The 25,723-nt window shown below is 41.7% G+C and overlaps 2 protein-coding genes across 8 annotated transcripts in view; one reads left to right on the top strand and one right to left on the bottom strand.

Annotated features, from left to right (window-relative positions):
- Nucleotides 1-11,502, bottom strand: part of LOC140195332 (junctophilin-1-like) — a 156,608-nt gene extending 145,106 nt beyond the window's left edge. For all 6 annotated transcript variants that reach the window (XM_072253494.1, XM_072253466.1, XM_072253476.1 and 3 more), the window contains exon 1: nt 10,886-11,502. In XM_072253494.1, the coding sequence (XP_072109595.1) occupies nt 10,886-11,264 (379 nt within the window). In that variant the 5' untranslated portion in view covers nt 11,265-11,502. The remainder of the gene's footprint in view (nt 1-10,885) is intronic.
- A 47-nt stretch (nt 11,503-11,549) lies between these two features.
- Nucleotides 11,550-25,723, top strand: part of gdap1 (ganglioside induced differentiation associated protein 1) — a 90,156-nt gene continuing 75,982 nt past the window's right edge. Inside the window, exons 1-2 of one of the 2 annotated variants that reach the window (XM_072253528.1) lie at nt 11,550-11,801; nt 14,268-14,329. The gene's annotated coding sequence lies outside the window, so the exon portion shown is untranslated. Of the gene's footprint in view, nt 11,802-14,222; nt 14,330-25,723 lie in introns of those variants that run through there. The other variant, XM_072253538.1, reaches the window with a different exon arrangement.

Raw genomic sequence — 25,723 nt, 5'->3', positions numbered from 1 at the left:
CATCTTCTGAATGCAGTTGGCCTAGCAATGGCAGTTTTTGCACATTCCAGTTTGGGGGCGGTAGGGGGGGAAGATTCCTGAAAAAAAAAATTTAGGCTTCTTTATATGCATGATGCTTCACAACCTACCTACACAAAGTTGGTGTACTCCTGTTGTACATGGATGTCCATAGTTTATCTACACTTGGCGACCACTTTATTTGGCGCACTTTCACATCTGCTTGTTAATGCAAATGTTTATATCAGCCAATCATGTGGCAACAACCCAATGCATAAAAGCATACAGGCACCGTCAACGGTTTCAGTTGCTGTTCGGACAAACATCAGAATGGGGAAGAAACGTGATCTAGGTGGCTTTGACACTGGAATTATTGTTGGAGTCTGATGATATGGTTTAAGTATCTCAGAAGCTGCTGATCTCCTTGGATCGTCACTCACAACAGTCTCCAGAGTTTCCGGAGAATGGTGTGAAATACAAGAAATACGGTCTGTGGGCGCAAGTGCCTTGTTAATGGGAGAGGTCAGAGGAGGATGGCCGGGCTGGTCCAAGTTGACATGAAAATGACAGTAAGTCAAATAACTATGCATCACAACAGTGCCGTGCAGAAGAACATCTTGGAATGCACAACATGTCTCACTTTGAAGTGGATAAGCTACAGCAGCAGAAGACCATGAACATACACTCAGTGGCCACGTTACTAGGTACAGAAGGTACCTAGTAAAGCGGACACTGACTGTAGGTTTCTGCTATAGCAAAACAGCTTTAGGTCAAAAAAAAAGAATATTTTTAAACATTGCTGACTCTTTCACACCCAGATTCCAGCACCATAATCTCTCCACCACAAAGACATACTTTTATTGCTCCATTCCAACCTCAGCATATTTGTTGTCCAATATTTCATTCACATTTTCATCACCTCTTACACGACTGAGAGTCATGTCTTTAATTATCCAGAATTCTACGCTGACAGCCAAGCCTCCAGTTCTCCAGGATCCTAGAATGACAGCCATACCTTCTATCCTCTGGTAGTCCACATTTTGGAATTCCCTTCACAACACCCGTATCTCCAACTCTTTCTCCGAGATCCTAGCTAAAGTTCACCACTTTGATCAAGCTTCTGACCGTTCCAGCCTGCATTCACTTTTTCGATTTGGTACGTGACCTTGCCAAGAGTGTCACTTTCATCAAAGACACTTGTTGCTAACTAAGGAGAAGTTGTATCATAACCCAATATAGGAAAAGATATGATTTGTTTACTATTGTTTTAATGCAACAGAAGGTGTGGGAATGGAATTCTATGAAATGCCATTGTATGGAGGAAGATCCACAGGCTCCTTTGAAGAATACTGTAAACAGAGGGTATTATCCTGTTCTTATTTGGAGCTCATATCTTGTGTCCTGAGGTATTTCAGCTTGCTACTAATTTCCTTAATTCCCTGACATAGACTATCATTGCTGAAAGAAGACTATAGCTGGGAGCTTAAACCCCAAGGATACGCATTGTACCAAAAGGACAGGCGGGAACGCAGAAGGGGTGATATGGCTCTGTTGGTAAATAATGAAATTAAATCATTAGGAAGAGATGACATAGGGTTGGAAGTTGTTGAATCATTGTGGATAGAGCTAAGGAACTGTAAGGGTAAACAAGACACTGATGGGAATTGTATACAGACCTCCAAACAGTAGTAAGGATGTGGTCTACAAGTTACAACCGGAGTCAGAAAATGCATGCCAAAAGGGCAATGTTGCAATAGTCATGAAGGATTTCAATATGCAGATAATTAGGGGATCCACTAGGGGATCAGATATTCTGGACTGGATGTTTTGCAAAGAACTGGAATTGATTAGAGAGCTTAAGGAACCCTTAGGGGAAAGTGATCATAATAAGACCAAATTCACCTTGAAATTTGAGAAGGAGTAGTATCAGTATTACAGTGAAGTAAAGGAAATTACAGAGGCATGAGAGAGGAGTTGGCGGATTGGAAAAGAACGCTGACAGGGATGACGACACAGCAGCAATGGCTGGAATTCTGGAAGCAATTCGGAAGGCACAGGATATATACATCCCAAAGAGGAAGAAGTATTTTAAAGGCAAGATGACACACCATGGCTAACAAGAGACATCAAAGCCAACATAAAGGCCAAAGAGAGGGCATATAATAAAGCAAAAATTAATGTGAAGCTAGGAGAATGGGAAACTTTTAAATGCCAACAGAAGGAAACTAAAAAAAGTAATTAAGATGGTAAAGGTGGAATATGAAAGTAGACTAGCCAATAATATTAAAGAGGGTACCAAAAGTTTCTTCAGATACATGAAGTATAAAAGAGAGGCGAGAGTGGATATTGGACTGTTGGAAAATGATGCTGGAGAGGTAGTAATGGTGAACAAGGAAATGGCTGATAAACTGAGTAACTATTTTGCATTAGTCTTCATTGTGGAAGACACAATCAGTATGATAGAAGTTCCAGGTGTCAGGGATCATGAACTGTGTGAAGTTACCACTACTAGGGAGAAGCTGTTTGGGAATCTGTAAGGTCTGATGGTAGGCGACATCACCTAGACCAGACTGTGCACACTCCAGGGTTCTGAAAGAGGTGGCTGAAGAGATAGTGGAGACATTAGTAATGATCTTTCAAGAATCACTAGATTCTGGAGTGGTTCTGGAAGACTAGAAAATTGCAAGCATCACTCCACTGTTCAAGAAGGGAGAGAGGCAGAAGATGATAAACTATAGGCCATTTACCCTGACTTCAGTGGTTTGGAAGATGTTGGACTCAATTGTTAAAGATGTGGTTTGGGGTACTTGAAGGCACATGATAAAATAGGCCGAGTCAGCACAGTTTCCTCAAGGGAAAATCTTGCTTGACAAATCTGTTGGAATTCTTTGAAGAAATGGCAATCAGGATAGACAAAGTAGAATTGGTTGATGGTGTGTATTTGTTTTTTCCAAAGGCCTTTGACAAGGTGCCACACATGAGGCAGCTTAACAAGCTACAAGCCCAAGATACTACAGGAAAGATTCTAGCATGGATAAAGCAGGAGGCAAAGAGTCAGAATAAAAATGGCCTTCTCTGGTTGGCTGAAGTGACTAGTGGTGTTCCACTGGGGTCTGTGTTGGGACCGATTCTTTTTACATTACATGTTAATAAATTGGATGTTGGAGTTGATGGCTTTGTTGCAAAGTTCACAGATGATACAAAGATAGGTGTAAGGGCAGATAGTTTTGAGGAAATAGAGAGGCTACAGAAAGACCTAGACAGATTAGGAGAATGGGCAAGGAAGTGGCAGATTGAATACAGTGTCAGGAAGTGTATGGTCATGCACTTTGGCAGAAGGATCGACTATTTTCTAAATGCAGAGAAAATACAAAAATCTGAGGCACAAAAGGGACTTGACAGTCCTTGTGCAGGGTTTCATACAGGTTAATTTGCAAGTTGTGTCCATGGTGAGGAAAGCAAATGCGATGCTAGCTTTCATTTCAAGAGGACTAGAATATAAAAGCAAGGATGTAATGTTGAAACTTTATAAAGCATTGTTGAGACCCTACTTATCATATTGTGAGCAGTTTTGGGCCCTTCTCTTATAAAGGATGTGCTGAAACTGGAGCAGGTTCAAGGAAATGTTTCAGGATTAAACAGCTTGCTACATGAAGAGCATTTGATGGCTCTGGGCCTGTATTCACTGGAATTCAGAAGAATGAGGGGTGACCTCATTGAAACCTATCTAACAGTGAAAGGCCTTGATAAAGTGGATGTGGAGAGGATGTTTCCTATGGTGCGGGTATCTAAGACCAGAGAACACAGCCTCAGAATAGAGAGGCGTCCTTTTAGGATGGAGACAAAGAGGAATTTCTTTAGCCAGAGAGTAGTGAATCTGTGGAAATCGATGCCACAGGCAGCTGTGGAGGCCATCTTTATGTATATTTAAGGCAGAGGTTGATAAATTCTTGATTGTTCAGGGAATGAAGGGATACCAGGGGAAGACAGGCGATTGAGGCTGAGAGGAAAAATGGATCAGCCATGATGAAATGGCGGAGCAGACTCAATGTGCCAAATGGCCTAATTCTGCCCCTATATCTTATAGAGCTCTATTCAGTCATGGTGAGCTAAACCAAGTGCCTGGAAAACTATCTTGGACAAGATAACCTTGTTCTTTGAAAAAAAGGGGATTAAATGACTGTGTTAGAGTAAATTTACAAAAGAGTTTAATATGCCACTGCATATTAAAAAATACCTAATATTCTAATGTATTTTTGCTCCTGAAAATTCTACATAGTTCTATGTCTTTAAGTTATTAGTTTAAGCCTAATTTATAAGATGCAACAAAAAGATATTATGAGGAGAATTTAAAAGCATAAAAGGAACTAATAGGTTATTTCCAATGTGTGACGATTTAGTGCAAAGCCTCATTTCGAATTTTCACATTTGTCTTGCCCACTAAAACTTATTTTTGCAGAATACAAAATAACAACCTAAATGAAAACAACTAATATCTTTATTAACATCTTAAAATCTTAATAACTATATATAAACTTCTCAACTGTTTTCCTAATTCAGAACTAATCATTTTATTTTAAAATATTTTGTCCAAAATATATTTTTGCTGATAGTAATCTTTATTACTATTACTATTTAGTAAAATACAATATTGTCAAAAATGTTCTTTAAACTCAAATTCTCACCCTAAATTATTGTTTTCTAAAATTTAAAAGAAAACATTAGAACATGTAGCCAAATCCAAAGAACTCCTGTTTCTATGGCAACATTGATTTTTTAGCATTGCTTTGAGACTAATTAAGACAAAAATATTCACTTGTTTGAAGGATTGAATTACCAAACAACCAATGGGAAGAATTCCATGGTCAGCAAATGCAGTGTAGATTTGTGCCCATTCCAAATAATACATTCAACTGATCAACATCATGCTGACCTCAAGCAAAGGGAGAAAATTATTGATGGAATTAAAAATCTGCAATATACCTAAAAAATCTGTTGGTTGTAAGCTTTCAGATCTAATATTTAATGAATGGATGTGTTAAAAATAGTAATTTGCTGCAACATAGTCATTGATCCCAATGAGATTATGCAAATTGACATGGAAGAAAAATTCTAAAATTGATCATAGTTTCAATTCAAATTCCCAACAATGACAATTCTAATAAGATTGAGATACACTGTTAATTTTAATCATGGTCAGAAACCTGTCAAGAATCAAAGTGATCAAAACTACACAAACTTTCAAGGATTCAAAAAGTTCTTTCTCCCTTTCAGCAGGATCAGAACATTTAAGATTTGATAACAATATCAAAACTGCCACCATGGACAGTGAATCTGTTTAGCTAAGTAATGCAAGCACTGCATTTAAATAATGGAATCTCTTGTCTATTTTCCAAAATAAAATTTTATGTAAGGAAATAGTCTTGTGAATTATTTCCCAAGCTGCCAATATTGCTCCACACAGTCGCTTGATTTCAATGCAGTAACCATTTAAATACTTAGTTAATTTTGCTTTGCTGTGATACACATTATACTTGAGAGTGTTTTTAAATGTCATCCTCAGTTCTCCGCTCCCAGGTTGGGTATTTTGGTCAATGATGACATGGGTTAGTAAGTTAGAAAGCTATTTTTAGTTGATGATCTGATTACTCTGAACCACCTCAATAAACTCCAGTCTTTTCCATTAGTAGGCAGGTGACAAACAGCTTAATGCCCACATCCAAATGAACAATGTTCACAATTTTGTTGTACAATATATATTTTACATTTAAAAGCTAATGTCATTTGACCTTTTAAAAAACAACACTTCACTACCTGAAAACAGCTGGATTTAAGGTGATTCTTTTGGAATACCCAAATCCAAACTGCGGTGAATTCAGTGTTGTGGGGTTTCATTCTGAAAGTTGTACTGTGTACTTATATTAGCCTTCTTTAAAAAAGTGTGGAGTCAACATGGTCTTTTATTTCACATGACTGATGATTTCTCTAACCTAGAGTGTCAAAACAATACCTAAATTTTTATTTTAGATTTTTTCCCCAATTTTTCTCCTCTTGTATAGCAAGGGACTCATGTTATAGTTCTATAGTGATCAACAGTCCTGCAAAATCATGGTTGCTATTACCTCTATCAACCACTGCCAGCAGGATACTAGACCATGTTAATTCTGGTTTGAATACATGAAATTTCCATCAGGAAATTCAAGATACCATATAATTTTGGGATTAGTATGTTCTCCTTTCTTCCCCAACTGAGGGACACTGTACAACTTACACTAAAAAATCTAACCTGGCTAAGTTATCTGAAAACAGTCTAGAGATTTTATTTACAGGGTTCAAAACATCATGGGCAATGGATTTAATTGTTGAGCCATATGAGATGCCTTGATCCTGACTGTAGATGAATTAACAATTTAAATATTGTTCCAGCCAAGTATCTCTCTTGCTTTTGAAATGGAAATTAAATGATGGTTCCAACCATGTTTTGTGCACTGCACAGCATTTACATGCACATATGCTCTGCTTAAACTCTGCACCTTACTACTACCAGAATCAGAATCAGGTTTAATATCACCGGCATATGTCGTGAAATTTGTTAACTTTGCGGCAGCAGTACAATGCAATACATAATGATAGAGAAAAAGAAAACTGTGAATTACAGTAAGTATATAAAGTAGATAAATTAAATAAGTAGTGCAAAAATAGGAAATAAAAAAGTAGCCAGGTAGTGTTCATGGGTTCAATGTCCATTCAGGAATTGGGCGGCAGAGGGGAAGAAGATGTTCCTGATTCTGATTCTGAAATATCACATACAGTACATCAATCATAAAGAATTTTCATTATTACCACATTACCTTTTCACTATGCACATACCTAAAAATAGTCATTGTGAAAATGAAGTACAATTATATACCATTACAAGAAATTTACAAGGAAATTATTTAAAGCAACTGCAATTTTATAGCCAATCTTGTTATGGTGACAACTGAAGATACTGCTTGAAGGCAGATCTGGACAATTTTGGCTTGCTTTTCTGTAATATTTCCATTGTAATTGTATACATGAATTCAATACTGCAAGCACCTTTTCTTGAAATCACTCCAGCAAAAATAGTTTCATTACTTACCTATGAAATGTCAAACAAGAACCATGGTTAAAACAATACTGTGGCAACACTGATTCCGTAAGTTCATAGACCATTTCAGAATCTGCAACAGCACATTGTTTTGAGTCACATTTCTTACACATGATAAGCAAAGGACCCAACTGCTAGGAGTGGACTACCAATGTCTGGCTTTGGCTCAACAGGCTTGGGCAAACACAGATGCAGGCCCTAAGTTGTTTTTTCTCTGTTAGTACATAGCTTGTGTACTGAGAATGGATGCACAGGTAACGCTATGTTTCCTGTGTGAGATCTGGGAACTTTGCGAAACCTTCAGACTCCCTGATAACTGCATCTGCATGAAGTGCATCAAGCTGCAGCTTCTACAAGACCATCTTAAGGAAACGGAGCTGCAGTTGGCTGACCTTTGGCTCATACGGGAGAATGAGGAGGTGATGGATAGGAGCTGCAGGAAGGTTATCACCCCTAAATTGCAGGAGGCAGGTACCTGCGTGACTGTCAGGAGACAGACAAGGAATAGGCAGCCAGTGCAGAGTACCCCTGTGGACATTCCCCTCAATAATAAGTATACAGTAGTGATAGGGGATTCCATAATTAGAGGAGCAGAAAGCAAGTTCTGTTGATGTGAGAGAGACATCCCTGACCCTGGCACCTGGGAGGCACCATACCATCCTGGTGTCTCTTTCACTAGGGGAATGGCAATTCTGGATTGGATTATACTAAGGAGAAGGTACTTAGGAAGTTGGTAGGTCTGAAGGTAGATAAGTCACCTGATCCAGAAGGACCACAGGGTTCTGAAAGAGTTAACTGAAATGTGGAAGGCATTAGTAATGATCTTTCAAGAATCACTACATTCTAGAATGGTTCCTGAGGACTGGAAAATTGTGAATGTCACTCCAGTCTGTAAGAAGGGAGGAAGGCAAAATAAGGGAAATTATAGGCCGGTTAGCTTGACTTCAGTGGTTGGAAAGATGTTGGAGTCCATTATTAATGATGAAATAGGCTGAAGTCAGCCTGGTTTTCTAAAGGGGAGATCTTGCCTGACAAATCTGTTTGACTAAACTTGAGGAAATAACATGCAGGATAGACAAAGGAGAGTCAGTGGATGTTGTTCACTTGGATTTTCAGAATGCCTTTGACAAGGTGCCACACCTGAGGCTGCTTAGCAAAATAAAAGCCCATGGTGTTACAGGAAAGAGACTAGCATGGATAGAAGATTGGCTGACTGGCAGGAGGCAAAGAGTGGAAAGAACAGGAGCCTTTACTCATTGGCTACCAGTGACTAGTGGTGTTCCGCAGGCTGAGTCAGCGGTAGGGAAGACAGACGCAGTGCTAGCCTTCATGTTGGGACCACTTCTTTTCCTGTTTTCTGTCAATGATACGGATGATCAAATTGGTGGTTTTGCGGCCAGGTTCACAGACGATACAGAGGTACGTGGAGAAGCAGGCAGTCTTCTGAAGGGCTCAGACAGATTGTGAGAATGGCCAAAGAAGTGGCAGCTGGAATATAGTGTGGGGAAGAGTATGGTCATGCACTTAGGTAGAAGGAATAAAGGCATAGACTGGGGAGCAATCAGAGGTGCAGAGGACTTGGGAGTCCTTGTGCAGGATTCCCTAAAGGTTAACTTGCAGATTGAATCAGTGCTAAGGAAGGCAAGCACACTGTTAGCATTTATTTTGCAAGGACTATAAAGGGAAAAAAAGCAAGGATGTAATGCTAAGGCTTTATAAGGCATTGGTCAGACCACACTTGGGCACTGTGAGTGGCTTTGCACTCCTTATCTAAGAAACAACGTGCTGACATTGGAGGTGGCCCAAAGGAAATTCATAAGGATGATTCCAGGAATGAACGGAGTGCTTGATGGCTCTGGGCCTGTACTCACTGGAGTTTAGAAGAATGAGGGGGTGATCTTACTGAAACAATCAAATATTGAAAGGCCTAGGAAGATGGATATGGACAGGATGTTTCCTGTATTGGGAGAGTTTCAAACTAGAGGTCAGTCTCAGCTTTGAGGGATGCCCATGTAGAACACAGATGAGGAATAACTTCTTCAGCCAGGGGGTGGTGGATCTGTGGAATTCATTGTCATGGAGGCTGTGCAGGCCAAGTCATTGGGCATATTTATGGCGGAGACTGATAGCTTCTTGATCAAGCAGGGTGTCAAACGTTAACGGGGTTGACAGGAATTAAAAAATCAGCCATGATGGAGTGACAGAGTAGTCTCAATGGGCCGAATGGCCAAAATATACTCTTATGGTCTTATCATTGTATGGAGGGGGAGTGGAGGACTGGGTAAGACAAGCATAATAACAAAATACAGTGTCACTTAATTAAAAAATAAAAGTAATTGTCTAACCCCAACACACTGTAGTTTTGTCATTTTGCAACGGGAATACATAATTTAATTAAATATTTACTTTTCCGTGAAAATCGTGAACAATTTTTAATATTTAAAATCACATCTGCCCTCCTTGTAAACAAATAGAAATGCAGAATTCATAATTAACTGGCTTTGAATTACTTAACGTTAATGTGCCATGTCTGTAACACTAATTTTTATGCCACAGAGTCCAAAAGGTGAACTGACCCTGCGCTCTTCACCCCGTGTATTTGCAGCAGGCACCTCAATTAGAAGCGGTTGGTCACCGACACACATTCTTCGGTTTACATGGAGGTGGAACTCTCACAGCATTTATTTTGCTGCCCTTTCATGGCTGCCTTAAAATGCACGACTTTCTACAGAAATGTGATCAAGGGCTGTATGGGTTCCTCCATTTCCTACTTTCAATGTTCTGCTCCACCATGGTTCCGTTAGGGAGCAACCCGATTCCTAAATGTGACCTCTTGGGCTCGGTGGATACTATTTGGACCGTTTTGGGCATCAGCCAGGAAACTCGTTTCACCATGATGACTACATAAAACCCGTGCAATTTCTCAGAGAGAGAAAAAAAAACTTCAAATATTTTGGCATACTCCATTGTCGCTGAAGGTTGGATTTAAAAACCCAAATTATTCTAGCTTCGTTCGTTCGCTAGTGCGGCGCGATAGGGCTCCTTCCCCGATATAAACCCGCTCGTTAGACGAGTGTATCAGGTAACAAATATTCTTAAATAGTGATCACTTCCCAAACGTTTCACCACAGGTGCGGGCACCAGAGGAACCACCTCTCCCCAGCACACTGGCCGCTCCACTGCCTCGCCGAGCAGTCTGAGTATTCAGCACTGTACTGTAAATCAATCGGCTTGAGCTGTGTAATTTTTTTCGTTGCTGGTGGCCGTGCCTGACAGCCAATGGAGTGGAAATCTGCTTGTGGGGCGAAGTTTTCCACGGCGCGAGTTATGTTCACAACCGCTACACAAACCGCGTGTGGGGGTTCACACTTGGCGTGTGGTGTACCTGTGGGTGTTCACGCTCGGCGAGTGTATGCATATGTGTGTGTGTGCGTGTGTGTTGAGCGAGTGTGGTTGTTCACACTCGGTATGTGTGGTGTATCATCAGTGTATCTTCACACCCGGTGTGAGCCGAGCGCGGGCGGCGACACAAACGCACGGAGGAAGGGACTGAAATCGGTCTTATCCGAATGAACGAACTACCATTTCCCGAGATGGTGATGTTTTTGACTACATTAGCAGAGAAGGCAACACATTAAGGGCGTGAATAAAGTCCAGGTGTTCATTAAGCCTGCTTCAGAGCGAATCTACGCGTTAATTGCCCCGTCCTCCTGTGCGTGAAGTTTCCCCGGGTCCGACGACCAGGCCCGTACTCACCGCCATCTCCATACGTCTCCACACCGTATCCATCCTGTAGCCCGTTGCTCCATGTGCCCTCGTACCTGGCCGGGCTGTTGAGACTCTGCCGGAGCCCGTACCTGCCCTTGAAGCCATGGGTCCACTCTCCACGGTAACACCAGCGCCCCTTGGTCTCTACCCCCAGCCCGTGGCGCTTGCCCTGGCTCCAGTAGCCCTGGTAGGTGTTGCCACTCGGCCAGGTGTAGACTCCCACCACCTCGAACCCGTGCGCCCAGGAGCCGCTGTACTCGCCCTGGCCCTTCGGCCCCGTGCAGATGCCGTGACCGTGGGCTTTGCCGTCTTCCCAGCCGCCGCAATAACTCCCGCCATCATCGAAGTCGAACCTTCCTCCAGTCATGCATGAAACGGTGCGACCGGATCGCCGACGTAAACGGACTCGGGGCAGTAAGGAGCGGGCAGGAGGGCAGGAAACCAGCGTGTGTGCAAAGAAAGTGCGAGCGGCGTCTGACTAGAGAGAGAGAGAACGCTAGCGAGGCGGGATCACTGACTTTAACTGGAGAGATTGGCGGAGGAGGCGGGCTCGTCAGCCACTGGAGAAGGCGGGCACAGGGACTGAGTGGGGAGAGGGCGGCCGCGGGGATTTATTCTCGGGAGAGGGACGTGGACCGGGACTGGAAGTCTGAGGAGAGGGGCGGGCATGTGCATTGGAGACATTAGGGAGGGGAAGAGGCAGAAACGGGATAGAGACTGGATGAGAAGAAATAGCGAGTGAGAAGTACGGTGAACGGGGAGGGATGGTCAAGAATCTGGAGAGAGGAAACAGGGAAAGGTACTGGAGACTGCGGCGGCGTGGGCAAGCAGACAAGGGACTGGGTCGAAGCACCGAAAACACGGGGAGCTGGGGAGATATTGGGCACTAGGACTGCGATAACAGGTGAGCGAGATGGGCAAACTCTTGCGAGATAGTGGAAATAGGGACTAAACAATGGAATGATATGGGCCCAGGGAACAGAGACGTGTCATGGGGATCGATGAGACTTAAGAATGAGGAAGATCACTATGTGGACTGGAGGTGGGGAAGGAAATGGACACAGGGCTTGTCCAGTTTTGGACAGGGAGGTGGGTCAGAAATCGGGGGCACGGGAGAAACTTGGGTGCGGGAACATTAGATTGGGAAAGGAGGTTGAGAAAGTGTGGCACAAACACTTCCTTTGCACGCACGAACTGTTCAGCGGGGATCGGGAACTGGAGAGAGACTGGTAGGAGGTGAACGGGTGAACATGGACTATGGGAAGTGGGCACGGCGCCTGAGGTGTCAGGAGGAAGACGGGCACAACGGGTGGGATAATCTGGAGAGAGAAACTGTGGTGTGTAGGGGGTGCAGGCATGTGGACTGATGAGTTTGCAGAGGGAGGTGGAAGATCCGGTGGGACTGGAAACTTCATAGCACAGGAGGTGGGAAGGCAAAGAGAGTCAGGGTTGTTGAGGGGTCTGGTCAATGTCTGTGGAAAGGATGCACCCAGGTACTAAAGAATTTGGTTGGTGTGGGCACGGCAATTGCGAAGCTGGTGCTGAGTGGTGCACGTGGTTTGGTTACATTAATGGAGAGGCTGGTGCACAGAATGCACATAGGGACCGGGATGAAAGCATTTCAGCTGACAAAGGCTGAGGGCAAAACAAAATTTAGGGAAGAAAGTCACATGAGAGAGCGGCAGAAAACGGGAATTAAAATAAAAGAGAAGAGGAACCCATGGAGGAGTAAAGAACCAACAGGCATTTGAAAAGTAACCGCTAAATTTTAAATAGTATTAATATATAGTGTGCATGGGATGTATAGGGTATGGTAGCACCTCTGGTGAGGGCGCTTGTCCTGTCCATTCTGGGGCAGCTCTCTCACCTTTGGTCTCCACTCGACACTCAGCTCTCACCTGCGGCTCCAAGTAGCGACACACCGGTGCACTGCTTTGAAAGGCGGGGTGGATCAGATGAAGGTAGCAGGTGGATCTCATACCCTGGTGAGATAGAGACAGGTGAAGTCAGCCGGATGAGATCCAACGACCTGCAACGCTTCGTGGAGAAAGCAGAAATAGTCATGGTCACCCACTGCAATCAAGGAAGAACCCAGGTTGTGATGACTACCTGTACCACTGGAGTCGGACTTCCGAGATCGAGAGTGGAGCTGTCCTTGTGCAATGATTCTTCCACTTTGAAAACTCGCGCGGGGCTCCTGCCATACGACTGACAACCAAACACCGCTATTGATACTTAATGTTGGAAATGCGAATTATAGTCAAGATGAACGCGAAGAAATAGAAAGAATGAAATCGTCGTTCAGTGATCCAGACCAAAGACAAAGTGGTACCAACGGAGAAGAGAAGAGATCTCATCTCAGATAGGCCTTCTTGTAAGGGATGCGAGAGAAGGGAAAACGAATTCGCTAATTAACACGAATGAAATTAGAAATAAACACTGGAGACTGGGAACACATCGAGTTATCTAATAGATAATAAATAGAAGATTTATTCTCTTCTATTGGCCCTGACGATCAAGGACGATTTTAACTCCAGCTCTTGAGAAGTAAAAGGTGCGTGTGGGTGAATTCTTACCCAGCGCTGCCAACGCGTAAACTTTTTTTTAAAAAAAGCAACTGAAATAACACGAAAGTTTTAGCAACGCCTGGCATCAATAGAAAAATGCTAACATTATTAGGCAAGGTAATTACTCAAATGGGATGTAAATGCAATTGCGTGGGGGTCGCCGATTAGATGGTGCAAATACTTTTTTAACGGTGTTGCATCACCGTCACTAACCCCGGAGTTTGCTCCTTGAGTTTAGGAATGTTTTCAATATTCGTGGTAATAACTCAACCCCTTTTTATATAACTGCTTGGGTGTTGCATGTTATGACACAATTGGCTTTTCATGTGCAGAGTCAAATTTCCCTTCCCCTGTTAGTTTACCAGTTGAACATTTGCTGATATCCACACTCGTCCGTACAAATTATCTTGTTTGTAATAGGAACCTTACAAATCTGAAGCTTTGGTAAAAGTTGGTTCCCTTTACATAGAAACCAATATAGTATTTCCGATCCTAAAGCTCAAAGCATCGAACGCTATTGGTGACAAGAAGCGCCAAAAACATCGCAAGAAGTCGGCTCTGATTTTTGACCATGATTGAGTGTGACGCCAGATGTTGTTCAATCTGTTAAATACTGTAAACGGAATGCGTAATTTGAGAAAAAGTGCGTCAGGAGGCTCCCAGAATAGAAGGAAGAATAAATATGGTTATGGTTGCGCAGCGTTGATCTCGGGAGGCTCAGGCTGGCGAAGTACAGAGATTCGCACAGGGATTGTCGGAGTGAAAACCAGACTAATGTGGCGTTCATACAAATATCTCCACAGCTGTTCAGGCAACTGGCGAACAGAATCTGATAGCACGTTCAGGGGGAGTCCAGGTAGACCCGGTGAGTTGACGTGGATCATTTCACGTGTATTTCGATTTTGTAGAAAACATTTATGAGCCAAATATACTGAAGGTGGAGTGAAGTACTGTATATACTGAGATACTGACCTGAAATCAATCAGATGGGGAATAAAAGGATGCTGGTTACATGTCAGGTCTAAGTTAGACCTGCGCTGACGATCTTATTGCAGCAGACGCGGGAATAATTAGAAACAAAAAAAAGTTTGCATAATGTCACATACTGTGCACGCAGTTTATTTTACAGTGATTTGTTATTATAGCTGAGGTCCAAGGTGCATGAGAATAATATACTGGGAATTATAAAGGGTAGCATCATTCAGGTATTTCTTCCACCAACTCTCTTTTCATGGAGTTACATTTGTACGAAAATCTTCATTGAAATTACGCCAACTTTGAAATATCACTGCATGTTTTGCAAAGAACCTGGATTGCCCGATTACAAATGAGGTTCACACTTTTTTTTCACAAAGCAAGATCAAGTAACTGGCACGTTAAGAAGCAGGTTAACATTAGTCATAGTCATACTTTATTGTTCCCTACGTTTAACTATATTCTATCTTTTACTTTATTGTGTTATTTCACTGCAAATACCTATCATCATCCATAAGTAGAGATGATCATTTATTCAAAAGTGAAATAAAATATTGACTTATTAATAGGAAAAAAGAAATGCATCCATAGACAAATCCCAGGAGGTCCTACAATTGAATATGTTGGACTGTTTGCTGCCTGGCCAAAAAAAAAATCCCACAGAAATTGAAAAGGCCAATTTCCCAATTTAAGTGATGAAACAACTCAGCAAATCTACTGATCAAGGTTCCAAATTCTTTATGGGAGTTCCTCTAATTTTTGAAACTCTTTTTATACTTAAAGGGCAATATTTATAGAACAAACTTGATTTAGATGGCAGTGCATTACGGTTGTATTAGAATTGTATGGTTGCACTGTAAGTCCACCTTAGGGCAAATAATAACACCAAGCCAAACATGATGACTTGATGACTTTTCGGAATAGAAATACTTTTAGGAAATATTTTAGAAGTGAGTGAAATGGTGAGGTGAAGAGTTTTGAGAAAATATTCCAGAAGTTGGGACCACATAGATGAATATATGGCGTAGCTCAAATGCCATTATAAATTTGCTGGCGGAACCTCAGATGGTGACAAAAGGGCATACAGGAGTGAGATATACCAGTTAGTCGAGTGATGCCACAACAACAATCTTGCACTCAAGGTCAGCAAGATTAAAGAGCGATTGTGGACGAGAAGGAAAAAGACGAGGGAACACAATCCAATCTTCACAGAAGGATCAGAAGTGGAGAGAGTGAGCAATTCCACGTTCCTGGGTGTCAATATCTCTGAGGGTCTAACCTGGATGCAACATATTGTTGCAGCTATAAAAAAGGCAAGGCAGTGGCTATATTTCATCAAGAGTTTGAGGAGATTTGGTTTTTCAACTAAAACACTCAAAAACTTCTCTAGATGTACCATGGAGAGCATTCTGACTGGTTGCATCATCGTCTGGTATGGGGGTGGGGTGGGGTGGGGAGCTACTGCACAAGATCGAAATAAGTTGCAGAAACTTGTAAAACTAGTCAGCTCCAACATGGTACTAACCTCCACAGTATCCAAGACATCTTCAATGACTGGTGTCGTAGGGAGGTGGTGTCCATCAATAAGGATCCCCACCATCCAGGACATGCCTTCTTCTCATTGTTATCATTGGGAAGGAGGTACAGAAGCCTGAAGACACACACTCAGTGATTCAGGAACAGCTTCTTCCCCTCCGCCATCTGATTCTTAAATGGACATTGAACCCATGAACATGACCTCATTACCTTTTCATTTCTTCTTTCTTGCACTGCTTATTTTAACATAACTATTTAAGACATATACTTAATGTAATTCAGTGTCTTCTCTATATTTATCATGTATTTCATTGTACTGCTGCCATAAAGTTAACAAATTTCATGACATATGCCAATGATATTAAACCTGAATCTGATATATGCATCACCTATCCACACTTAAACCTGGACAAGAGAAATGTACGGTCATACAAAATGAGTGTCATAGGCCTGGAGAGGATTAATGCATAAGGATGCAAGATCATAACAGATTTGAACTGGTTGAAAATACTGTAAGTTTGTAATTAAAAATGTGTTGACTGGATGCCAATGGCGGCCAAAGCACTTGGATGATGGTTGAATGGGACATTCTGTGATAGGAGTAGGAATCTAGTTTATAGAAATTGCAGAGTTGGGTGACGATAAGGGTTGGATAAACATATTACTGAAAGAAAAGAAAATCTTTTGCTGATGGGAAAATGCTCTGAACTCAGTGATGTGATATAAGTTTTCATTGAAATTTAACAGATCAATGTATACCTGTTGTATTTCCTGTAAGACCGCACACTACTTCTAAGAATTTTCAGTGCATCCTAGAGTCATAGAACACCACAGCAATGAAGCAGGCCCTTTGGCCCATCTAGTCTATGCCAAACCATTAATCTGTCTATTCCCATTGACCAGCAATGGGACCATAGCCCTCCATATCCCTCCCATCTAAGTACCTATCCAAATTTCTCTTAAATGTTGAAATCAAACCCTTATCCACAGCTTGTGTTGGTAGCTCATCCCACAATCTCACCATCTTTGGAATGAAGAGGTTCCCACTCATGTTCCTATTAAACATTCCACCTTTTACCCTTAACCCATCGTCTCCAGTTCTAGTCTCACCCAACCTCAGTGGAAAAAGCCTACTTGCACTTACCTTATCTAAACCCCTCATAATTTTGTATACTTTTATAAAATCTCCCCTCAATCTTCTATGTTCTATGGAATAAAGTTCTAACCTATTCAACCTTTCTCTATAACACAGGTCCTCAAGTCCTGGCAACATCCTTGTCAACTTTCTCTACCCTCTTTCAATCTTATTTATACCTTTTCTGTACGTAGGTGACCAAAACTGTGCACAATACTTGAAATTTCAACAGAACATCCAAACTCCCGTGCTCAGTACATTGATTTATGAAGGCCAATGTTACAACCCTCTCTACCTGTGACACCACCTTCAAGGGATTATGGATCTGTATTCTCAGATCCTTCTGTTCTACCACAGTTCTCAGTTCCCTACCGCTCACTGTATGAAATCTACACTGGCTGGTCCTCCCAAATTGCAACACCTCACACTTGTCTGCATTAAATTCCGTCTGCCATTTTTCAGCCCATTTTTCCAGCTGGTCCAGATTCCACCGCAAGCTTTGACAGCCTTTCTCGCTGTCCACTATACCCCAATCTCAGTGTCATCTGCAAATTCGCTGATCCAGTTCACCACATTATTATCCAGATCATTGACATAGACGACAAACAACAACAGACCCAGCACCAGTTCCTGCAGCACACCACAAGGCACTGGCCTCCTGGTCAGAGAAGCAACCATTTACTGCCACTCTTCGGCTTCTCTCGTGAAGCCGATGTCTAATTCAATTTGCTACTTCATCTTGAATGTGAAGTGATTGAACCTTCTTGACCATCTTCCCATGCTGGCCTTTGTCAAAGACCTTGCTAAACTCCATGTAGATAACATCCACTGGCTTGCCTTCATCAACTTTCCTGGTAACTTCCTCAAAAAACTCTGTAAGATTGATTAGACATGACCTGCCATGCACACAACCACGTTGACTATCCCAAATTAGTCTCTGGCTATCTAAATACTTACATATCTGGTCCTTAAAGTACCTTCCAATAACTTTCCCATTATTGATTTTTTAGAGCCTTTCTTAAAAAATAGAACAACATTAACTATCCTCTAATCCTCCAGCACCTCATCTGTGGCTAAGGATGTTTTAAATATCCCTGCTAGGGCCCCTGTAGTTTCTGCACTTGCCTCCTGTAGGGTCAAATGGAACACCTTTTTAGGCCCTGGGGATTTATCCATCCTAATTTGCCTCAGGTCAGCTCTACCTCTGTAATCTGTATAGGGTTCATGACCTTGCTGCTGCTTTGCCAAACTTCCATAGACTCTGTCTGTCTCCCAAGTAAATACAGGCAAAAAATCTGTTTGAGATCTCCCCCATCTTTTTTGGCTCCGCACATAGACTACCACTTGATCTTCCACAGGACCAATTTTATCTCTTTCTATCATTTGGCTCTTAATGTATCTGGTGGAACCCTTAGGACTCTCCTTCATATTGTCTGCTAGAGCAATCTCATGTCTTCTTTTAGCCCTCCTGATTTCTTACTTAAGTCTTATACTCCTCAAGTACCTCATTTGTTCCTGCCTGCCTATATCTGCAATGCACCTCCTTCTTTTTCTTAACCAGGGCCTTAATATCCCTTGACAACCAAGGTTCCCTTGCCTTTTATTCTCACAGGAATGTACAAACTCTGTACTCTCAAAATTTCTCTTTTGAATGTCTCCTACTTATCAAATATATCTTTGCCAGAAAACAACCTGTCCCAATCCACACTTGCCAGATCCATTCTAATACCATTAATATTGGCCGTTCTCCAACTTGGAATCTGAATCTAAGGACCAGACCTACCTTTTTCTGTAATTACCTTGAAAAAAATGTATTATGATCACTGAATACAAACTCTTCCCCTACACAAATTTCTGTCACCAGCCCAGTCTTATTCCTTAACAAGAGATCTAGTATCACACTCTCTCTAGTTGGGACTTCTATGTACTGATTAAGGAAACTTTCCTGAACATATTTGACAAACTCTTTCCCATCCAGCTCCTTTACAGTATTGGCATCCCTGACAATATGTGGAAAGTTAAAATCACCTACTATCACAATCTTATGTTTCTTGCAACAGTCTGCAGTCACCCTACAAATTTGCTCCTCTAAGTCCCATGGACAGTTGGGTGGTCCGTACTATAATCCCATTAACATGGTCTTACCTTTCTTATTCCTCAGTTCTACTCATAAAGGCTCATTATACAGGCTCTTCCATCTGTCCTGTCTGAGCACTACTGTGACATCCTCAAGGGATGACTCCGGGATAATATGTTATAATATTTTCACTCAAGGTTAATACTAGTGTTGGCGCGTGGCCAAGTGGTTAAGGCGTTCGTCTAGTGATCTGAAAGTCGCTAATTCGAGCTTGGCTGAGTCAGTGTGTTGTGTCCTCGAGCAAGGCACTTAACCACACTTTGCTCTGCCATGACACCGGTGCCAAGCTGTATGGATCCTAATGCCCTTCCCTTGGGCAACATCGGTGGCATGGAGAGGGGAGACTTGCAGCATGGGCAACTGCCGATCTTCCTTACAACTTTGCCCAGGCCTGCACCCTGGAAACCTTCCAAGGCGCAAATCCATGGTCTCACGAGACTAACGGATGCCTATTATTATTAATACTGCCTCCTTTAAAACAAAGCCCTGTGAAAATAGTTCTATTAAAAAAGTAAATCTTAAACCTAACTACTAAGTGGCTTTAATGGTATTTAGTAAGTTAGCTCTAATGGACACTCCTAACTGAGCTCCATGGATCATCAGGAATCCTAAGAGTATAAAAGGGAGCCATCATAGTTTGCTGTCACTGCCTAGACATCAATAATGAAGTAGTTCCATGTGGTTAATGACTGACTCTGTTCCTCATCTGACTTGGTCTTAATGCAAAAAGTATAATTGGAGTTACTGCTGGATGGATAGAATGGAAGAAGACAACAGGAAGGAAACTCAATCTTTATTAGTACAGAAAATAGTTGCTTCCCTCTTTCATTGAGATGAAAGGCATCCTTAAATATTAAGCAAAATGATAAAAACAGAATAAAAGAATCATGAAATGCGATTCAGCCTCTAACTCTCAGACTAATTATTTTAACAGACAAATAGAAAAGTAAGAGAAACTCTAACCTCCAAAAAGCAAAGATGTTAAATCATGTGGACCAAACACTGAAAGTTCTTCCAGTCCTTCTAACAGATGTCTTGGCCAGATGATGAGAAATTTGCACTTTATTGTAAGAAATACTTATACCAGTGTAGTGTGGAATTTGTGATTGGCATCATACTTGAATATAACTTAATGCAGTAATTCTAAATTTCTCCCAGCACCATTTTTAATTTGACATATTTGAACCGTGAGTTAAAACTTTTCAAGTTAATTTCTTGTACTATCCGTACAACCAACATAGATTTTTATTTTGTCAGTTGCTGAAACCTGCCCAGTTTGGGTATTGTCAGGACCATCAGCTACATAATTCATTTCAGCCTGTTTCCAAATATCCACAAAGGAAATACATTTCAGAGACATAAAGGAATCATTTGACCAAACACAAACAAGAGAAAATCTGCAGATGCTTGAAATCCAAAGAAACACACACAAAATGCTAGAGGAACTCAGCAGGCCAGGCAGCATCTATGGAAAAGAGTAGAGTTGACATTTCGGGCCAAGACCCTTCAGCAGGATGCTTCATTTGACCGAACATGGCATCAGAGCCCTGGTAAAACTGAGGATGAAAGGAATCAGGGAAACTCTCAATTGGCTGACGGAAACCTCATTCATAAGAAGACATTTGTATTTGTTGTAATTCAATATTGCAGCACCAGGGCATTGCTGCAGGGGTTCCTCGGACAGCGTTATACGTCCAGTCATCTTCAGCAGCTTTATCAATAACCTTCCTTCTACCATGTTAGAATGCCATGCTTCAGAAAATGAGTGGCTCATATGTGCGCGCAGCATGATTAGGACAACATCCACTATGGACTTATCAATAGTAAGTGACAGCCAATGGCAAAATCGAATATGGGAGAAAGTCAATCAACATTCCAAAGCCCCCAACCAACAACATCCTGAGTTTGCCATTTACAAGCAACTACATACATAAATACATAAACTACTACATTAGTATTGTGGTTAAACCCCGCAGAGAATGAGTTATCTTCTGAGACCTGAGAGACGTTTCATTATCTACAAGGCATGAGTCAGGGATGTAATAGAATATACATTATGAGCCTGGATGAGGGTAGTTCTAACAACACAGGTTTGACACCGCCCATTCTCACTTGAATGGAATGACATCTGCTATCCTAAACTTTCATTAGTATGCCATATTTGGAATACACAATAGTTGTACTGACCAAACACATAGTGTTGACTTGTCTAGACTACTCTAAATCCCTCCCAAACACGATACCATTTTCACCGAGGAAGACCAGAGCAAGAAGCCTATGAAAACGCTGACACCAGAAGGTTCCCCTTCAAGTTCCAGTCTGACTTGGAAATACCCTTCATTCAGCACCGTGGTTTCAAATCCAGGAGCTCCCTATTCAACAATGCTGTAGGTGTATCTTCCTGCAGGAGGATTGTAGAAGTCGAAGAATGAGACTGATATCCAGCTTCTTAAGGCTGATTAGGCATGGATGATAAAAACTGGCATTGCAAGTCCTGTCCAAGTCCATTAAGTGAATAGGTGTCATCTCCAACATGAATGACCTTCTACCTTTGTGCAAGCTTCTGAAATGTTTGCCCTGATTGTTTTTGATTTTATTTTCACGAGAAGGTCTGGAAGCTAAGGCAATCACACTTACTGCAGTTTAAGAATTCAACTTTTCTGTTTGATGTTTGTGCTAAGGTTGTAATGAGGACTGGAATCAAGTGGTCACGGAAAAACAGTGTTAATGCTGCTTATTAGCACTTGTCTATAGTACATTCCATTAGCACACCAATGGGTGAGAAGAAGCTGATGGAGGATTTATTGTCTGGTTTGGATTTGTCCTGCCTTTTGTGAACAGGGTAATTTTCACTTTGTTGGGTAGGCTGATCTGTTTCACTTGCATTGGAACAGCTTGGCAATATCACAAGGGTCCACTGTTGCAATTGAACTATTCTCAAAGCCTTCCCAGTGTGCATAATCTTGGTGAAAATTATTTGTGAATGGGTGAAATCTAGAGAGCAGAAGTGGATTGAACGATGAGCTTTTGGGTCTCATCATGGGTGACGGGGTGGAGAAATGTCTCTACCAAAGGAGGTGCAAGGCACTTTTTCCCTCCACTAACATGCAGGACACCTTCGGGCACCTGCTTAAACCCCCTCCCACCCCTGATCAGGGTCACGTGAAGCCACAAGAGCAGGTGGTGGATGGTCTTATGAGCAGCTGGCGCATATCACAAGTCCTGGTTATGTGACCACTGATGCCAGGCAGACAATCTCTGAAGAGTATTGATAATTACTGGGGTCACCTGTCTTGTAAAGACATCGCCCAGATAAAGGCAATGGCAAACCACTTCTGTAGAAAAATTTGCCAAGAACAATCATGGTCATGGAAAGACCATGATCGCCCAAATCATAGACATGGCACATAATGCACAGATAAACAAACGAACGACAGCTGAACATATTCTGTCTTGTCTTTTATGTGCATGTGCTAGAATCATTGTTGAGGATTTGGGTGATTATGAAGCTTCCTCCTCTTCCTCCTCCTCCTCCTCCCCCTCCTTTTCAATGTATAACACATCTTTAATTTGTTTTTCCAAGACAGCAGAGCTTTGATTGAATCCAATGATTAAGACCATAAGACCATTAACGCATTGAGTCTGCCCTGCCATTCAATTGTGGCTGATTTATTTTCCGTCTCCACATTATTCTCCTGCCTTCTTCCCTTTAACGCCCTTACTAATCAAGAACCTATCAACCTCTGCTTTAAATATATCCAGTAACTTTGCCCTAAAGCCATCTGTGGCAATGAATTCCACAGATTTACCACCCTCTGGCTAAAGAAATGTATCCTCATCTCTGTTCTAAAAGGATATCTTTCTATTCTGATGCTGTGCTCTCTGTTCTTAGACTCTCCCACAATTGGAAACATCCTCTTCACATCCACTCAGTAGAGGCATTTCAATATTTGGTAGCTATCAGTGAGATTCCCCCTCCCATTCTTCTAAACTCTAGCCAGTACAAGCCCAAATCCAGCAAATGTTAACCCTTTTTTTTCCAGATCATTCTTGTAAACCTCCTCTGGACCCTCTCCAAAACCAGCACATCCTCTCTTAGATGTGGGCCCGAAAACTGCTCATAATACTCCAAATGTGGTCTGACCAATACCTTATAATGCCTCAGCATTACATTCTTGCTTTTATATTTTAGTTCTCTGGAAGTGAATGCGAACATTGTATTTTTCTCCTTTACCACCGACTGAACCTGCAAGTTAACGTTTAGGGAATCCTGCACTAGGGCGTCCAAATCCCTTTGCAGCTTCAGAAATAGTCTCCGCCTTTATTCCTTCTGCCAAAGTGCATGACTATACACTTCCATACATAGTATTCCATCTACCACTTTTTTGCCTATTCTCCTAAACTGTCCAAGTCCTTCTGTAGACTCCCTGCTTCCTCAACACTACCTACCTTTATCTCAATTGCAAACGTGGTCAGAAAACCATGAATTCCATGATGTAGATCATGAGCATATAGTAAAATTAGTGGATCCAGCACTGTCCCCTCCAGAACACCATCAGTCACTGGAAGCCATCCAGAGAAAGCTCCCTTTATTCCCACTCTTTGACTTCTGTCTGGATTTCTTCTCTCTGTTTGTGTCTTCTATTGCTAATTGTGTGGTACTTCACCAGACTGGCACAACATTTTAGGCACGTCTGATGCCTCGACACATTGAACCAACGTAATGAAATTGAATGATATTTTGAGACATGAGACTCAGATTGAAGGATATTTTCCTGCTCTAATAGTCCAAGTACATCAGGGATGATTTATTCTGTTTCTATATTCTAGTAGAATAGAAATTATGCAGGGATGATTCTATTGAACCCTTCAACTATTAGGTTCCTGAACTAGCATGGACATCTTCACTCACCACAACACACTGAACTGATCACTGAACACAACCTATGTATGGACTCACTTTCAAGGACTCTACAACACATGTTCTCAGTATTATTTATTGACTTATTGATATTATTATTAGCTTCTTTTTGTTTTGCATAGTTTGTCTTCTTTTGAACATTGGTTGCTTTTCAGTCTTTGAGTGTAGTTTTTCATTGATTCTATAGCACTTCTTTGTTTTACTGTGAATGCCTGCAAGAAAATGAATCTTGGGGTAGAATTTAGTGACATTTATGTACTCTGGTCATCAGTTTACTTTGAAATTTAAGCTTTTATTAGACTGATCTCTGGAATATTAACTGAAATTAATGACTACCACGGTGTAATTGCTTGAGCTGTCTGTTTGAAAGCTCTGCCAATTCTCACACAGATTCCCATATGCTAGGGAGGAGGACTTTGGAGGGCCGCACGAGATGAACGTGTGTTGCCATGTCAGATTTCCAGTTTGTGCTGGTGAGTCTGACCTTTCCCAGTCCGAGGATTATGCTGGGGGCAGCCTGCAGATGCCACGCTTCCGGTGCCAACATAGCATGCCCACAACTCACTAACCCACAACACTAACATCTTTGGGATGTGGGAGGAAAGCGGAGCACCAGGCAGCACAAACTCCTTCCAGACAGCAGTGGGAGATGATCCGTGATCAGAGATTGCCGACAGTGTAAAGCAATGCACTGACCACTACACTACCATGGCTGCCAGACTAGGTTAAAACAAAAAGTTTCCTTCTTTAACAGAGAGAAGTGAACCAGGTAGATTTTTATGACCATTGATAGCTTCATTAACTATAATGGATCCCAGCTTTTCGTTCCAGATTTTGCTTAATGATTTGAATTTTTCAGCTTCTTTGAAGAGATTTTGACTAATGTTTCCAGACCATTAAATCAAACCTCTGGATTTCCAGTCTTATTACATTATCACTGAGCAACACTACCTATTAGTAGTAAAAATAAAAGCAGCTCTAAAATGTGACTGTGTTCAGGTCATATGAAATATGAAACTAAATAATTTACCACGACTCCTCATAAAGCACAATGCTTTATTCTCTGTGCAACAGAGTGAAGTACAATTATTTTGCTGAAATCAGCTAATCTTGTTTCTTGTTCCAGTGGCTGGGTGTGAAACAAATATACATGCTCATCCTGAAGCAGTCTAGAAATCAGCAAACCTACTGTATATCTGTATAATGTAATAAAAGATATATAATTATTTTGCTTTGTTTTTATTTCAAAAATAAACTTTATTCATAATGAAAATATACACAAACACAAAAGAAAAACAGTCCGTGGCTGTTTACATTCACAGTGTTATTGGTTCTATATTAAGTGACAATGGTACGAAGTACACCAAGATCATTGCCACTCATATGGCTTCCTGGGGCGATACAGACTGCACTTGAAGGACTTCCACTCCAGAACCAGCCACTAAATGTCGAGTGGCAGAAGGACCCTAGACTGCAGCTTTTGTGAAAGCCTTTGTGTTGGCCATGCTGTGTTTCAGTGAGTCCCTGAATAAGTACTCCTGCAGCCTGGAATGTG

The sequence above is a fragment of the Mobula birostris genome, chromosome 1 (assembly GCF_030028105.1).
Source record: "Mobula birostris isolate sMobBir1 chromosome 1, sMobBir1.hap1, whole genome shotgun sequence".
NCBI lineage: Eukaryota > Metazoa > Chordata > Chondrichthyes > Myliobatiformes > Myliobatidae > Mobula > Mobula birostris.
The sequence above is the reverse complement of the archived record's forward strand: the minus strand, read 5'-3'. Positions and strand labels throughout refer to the sequence as shown.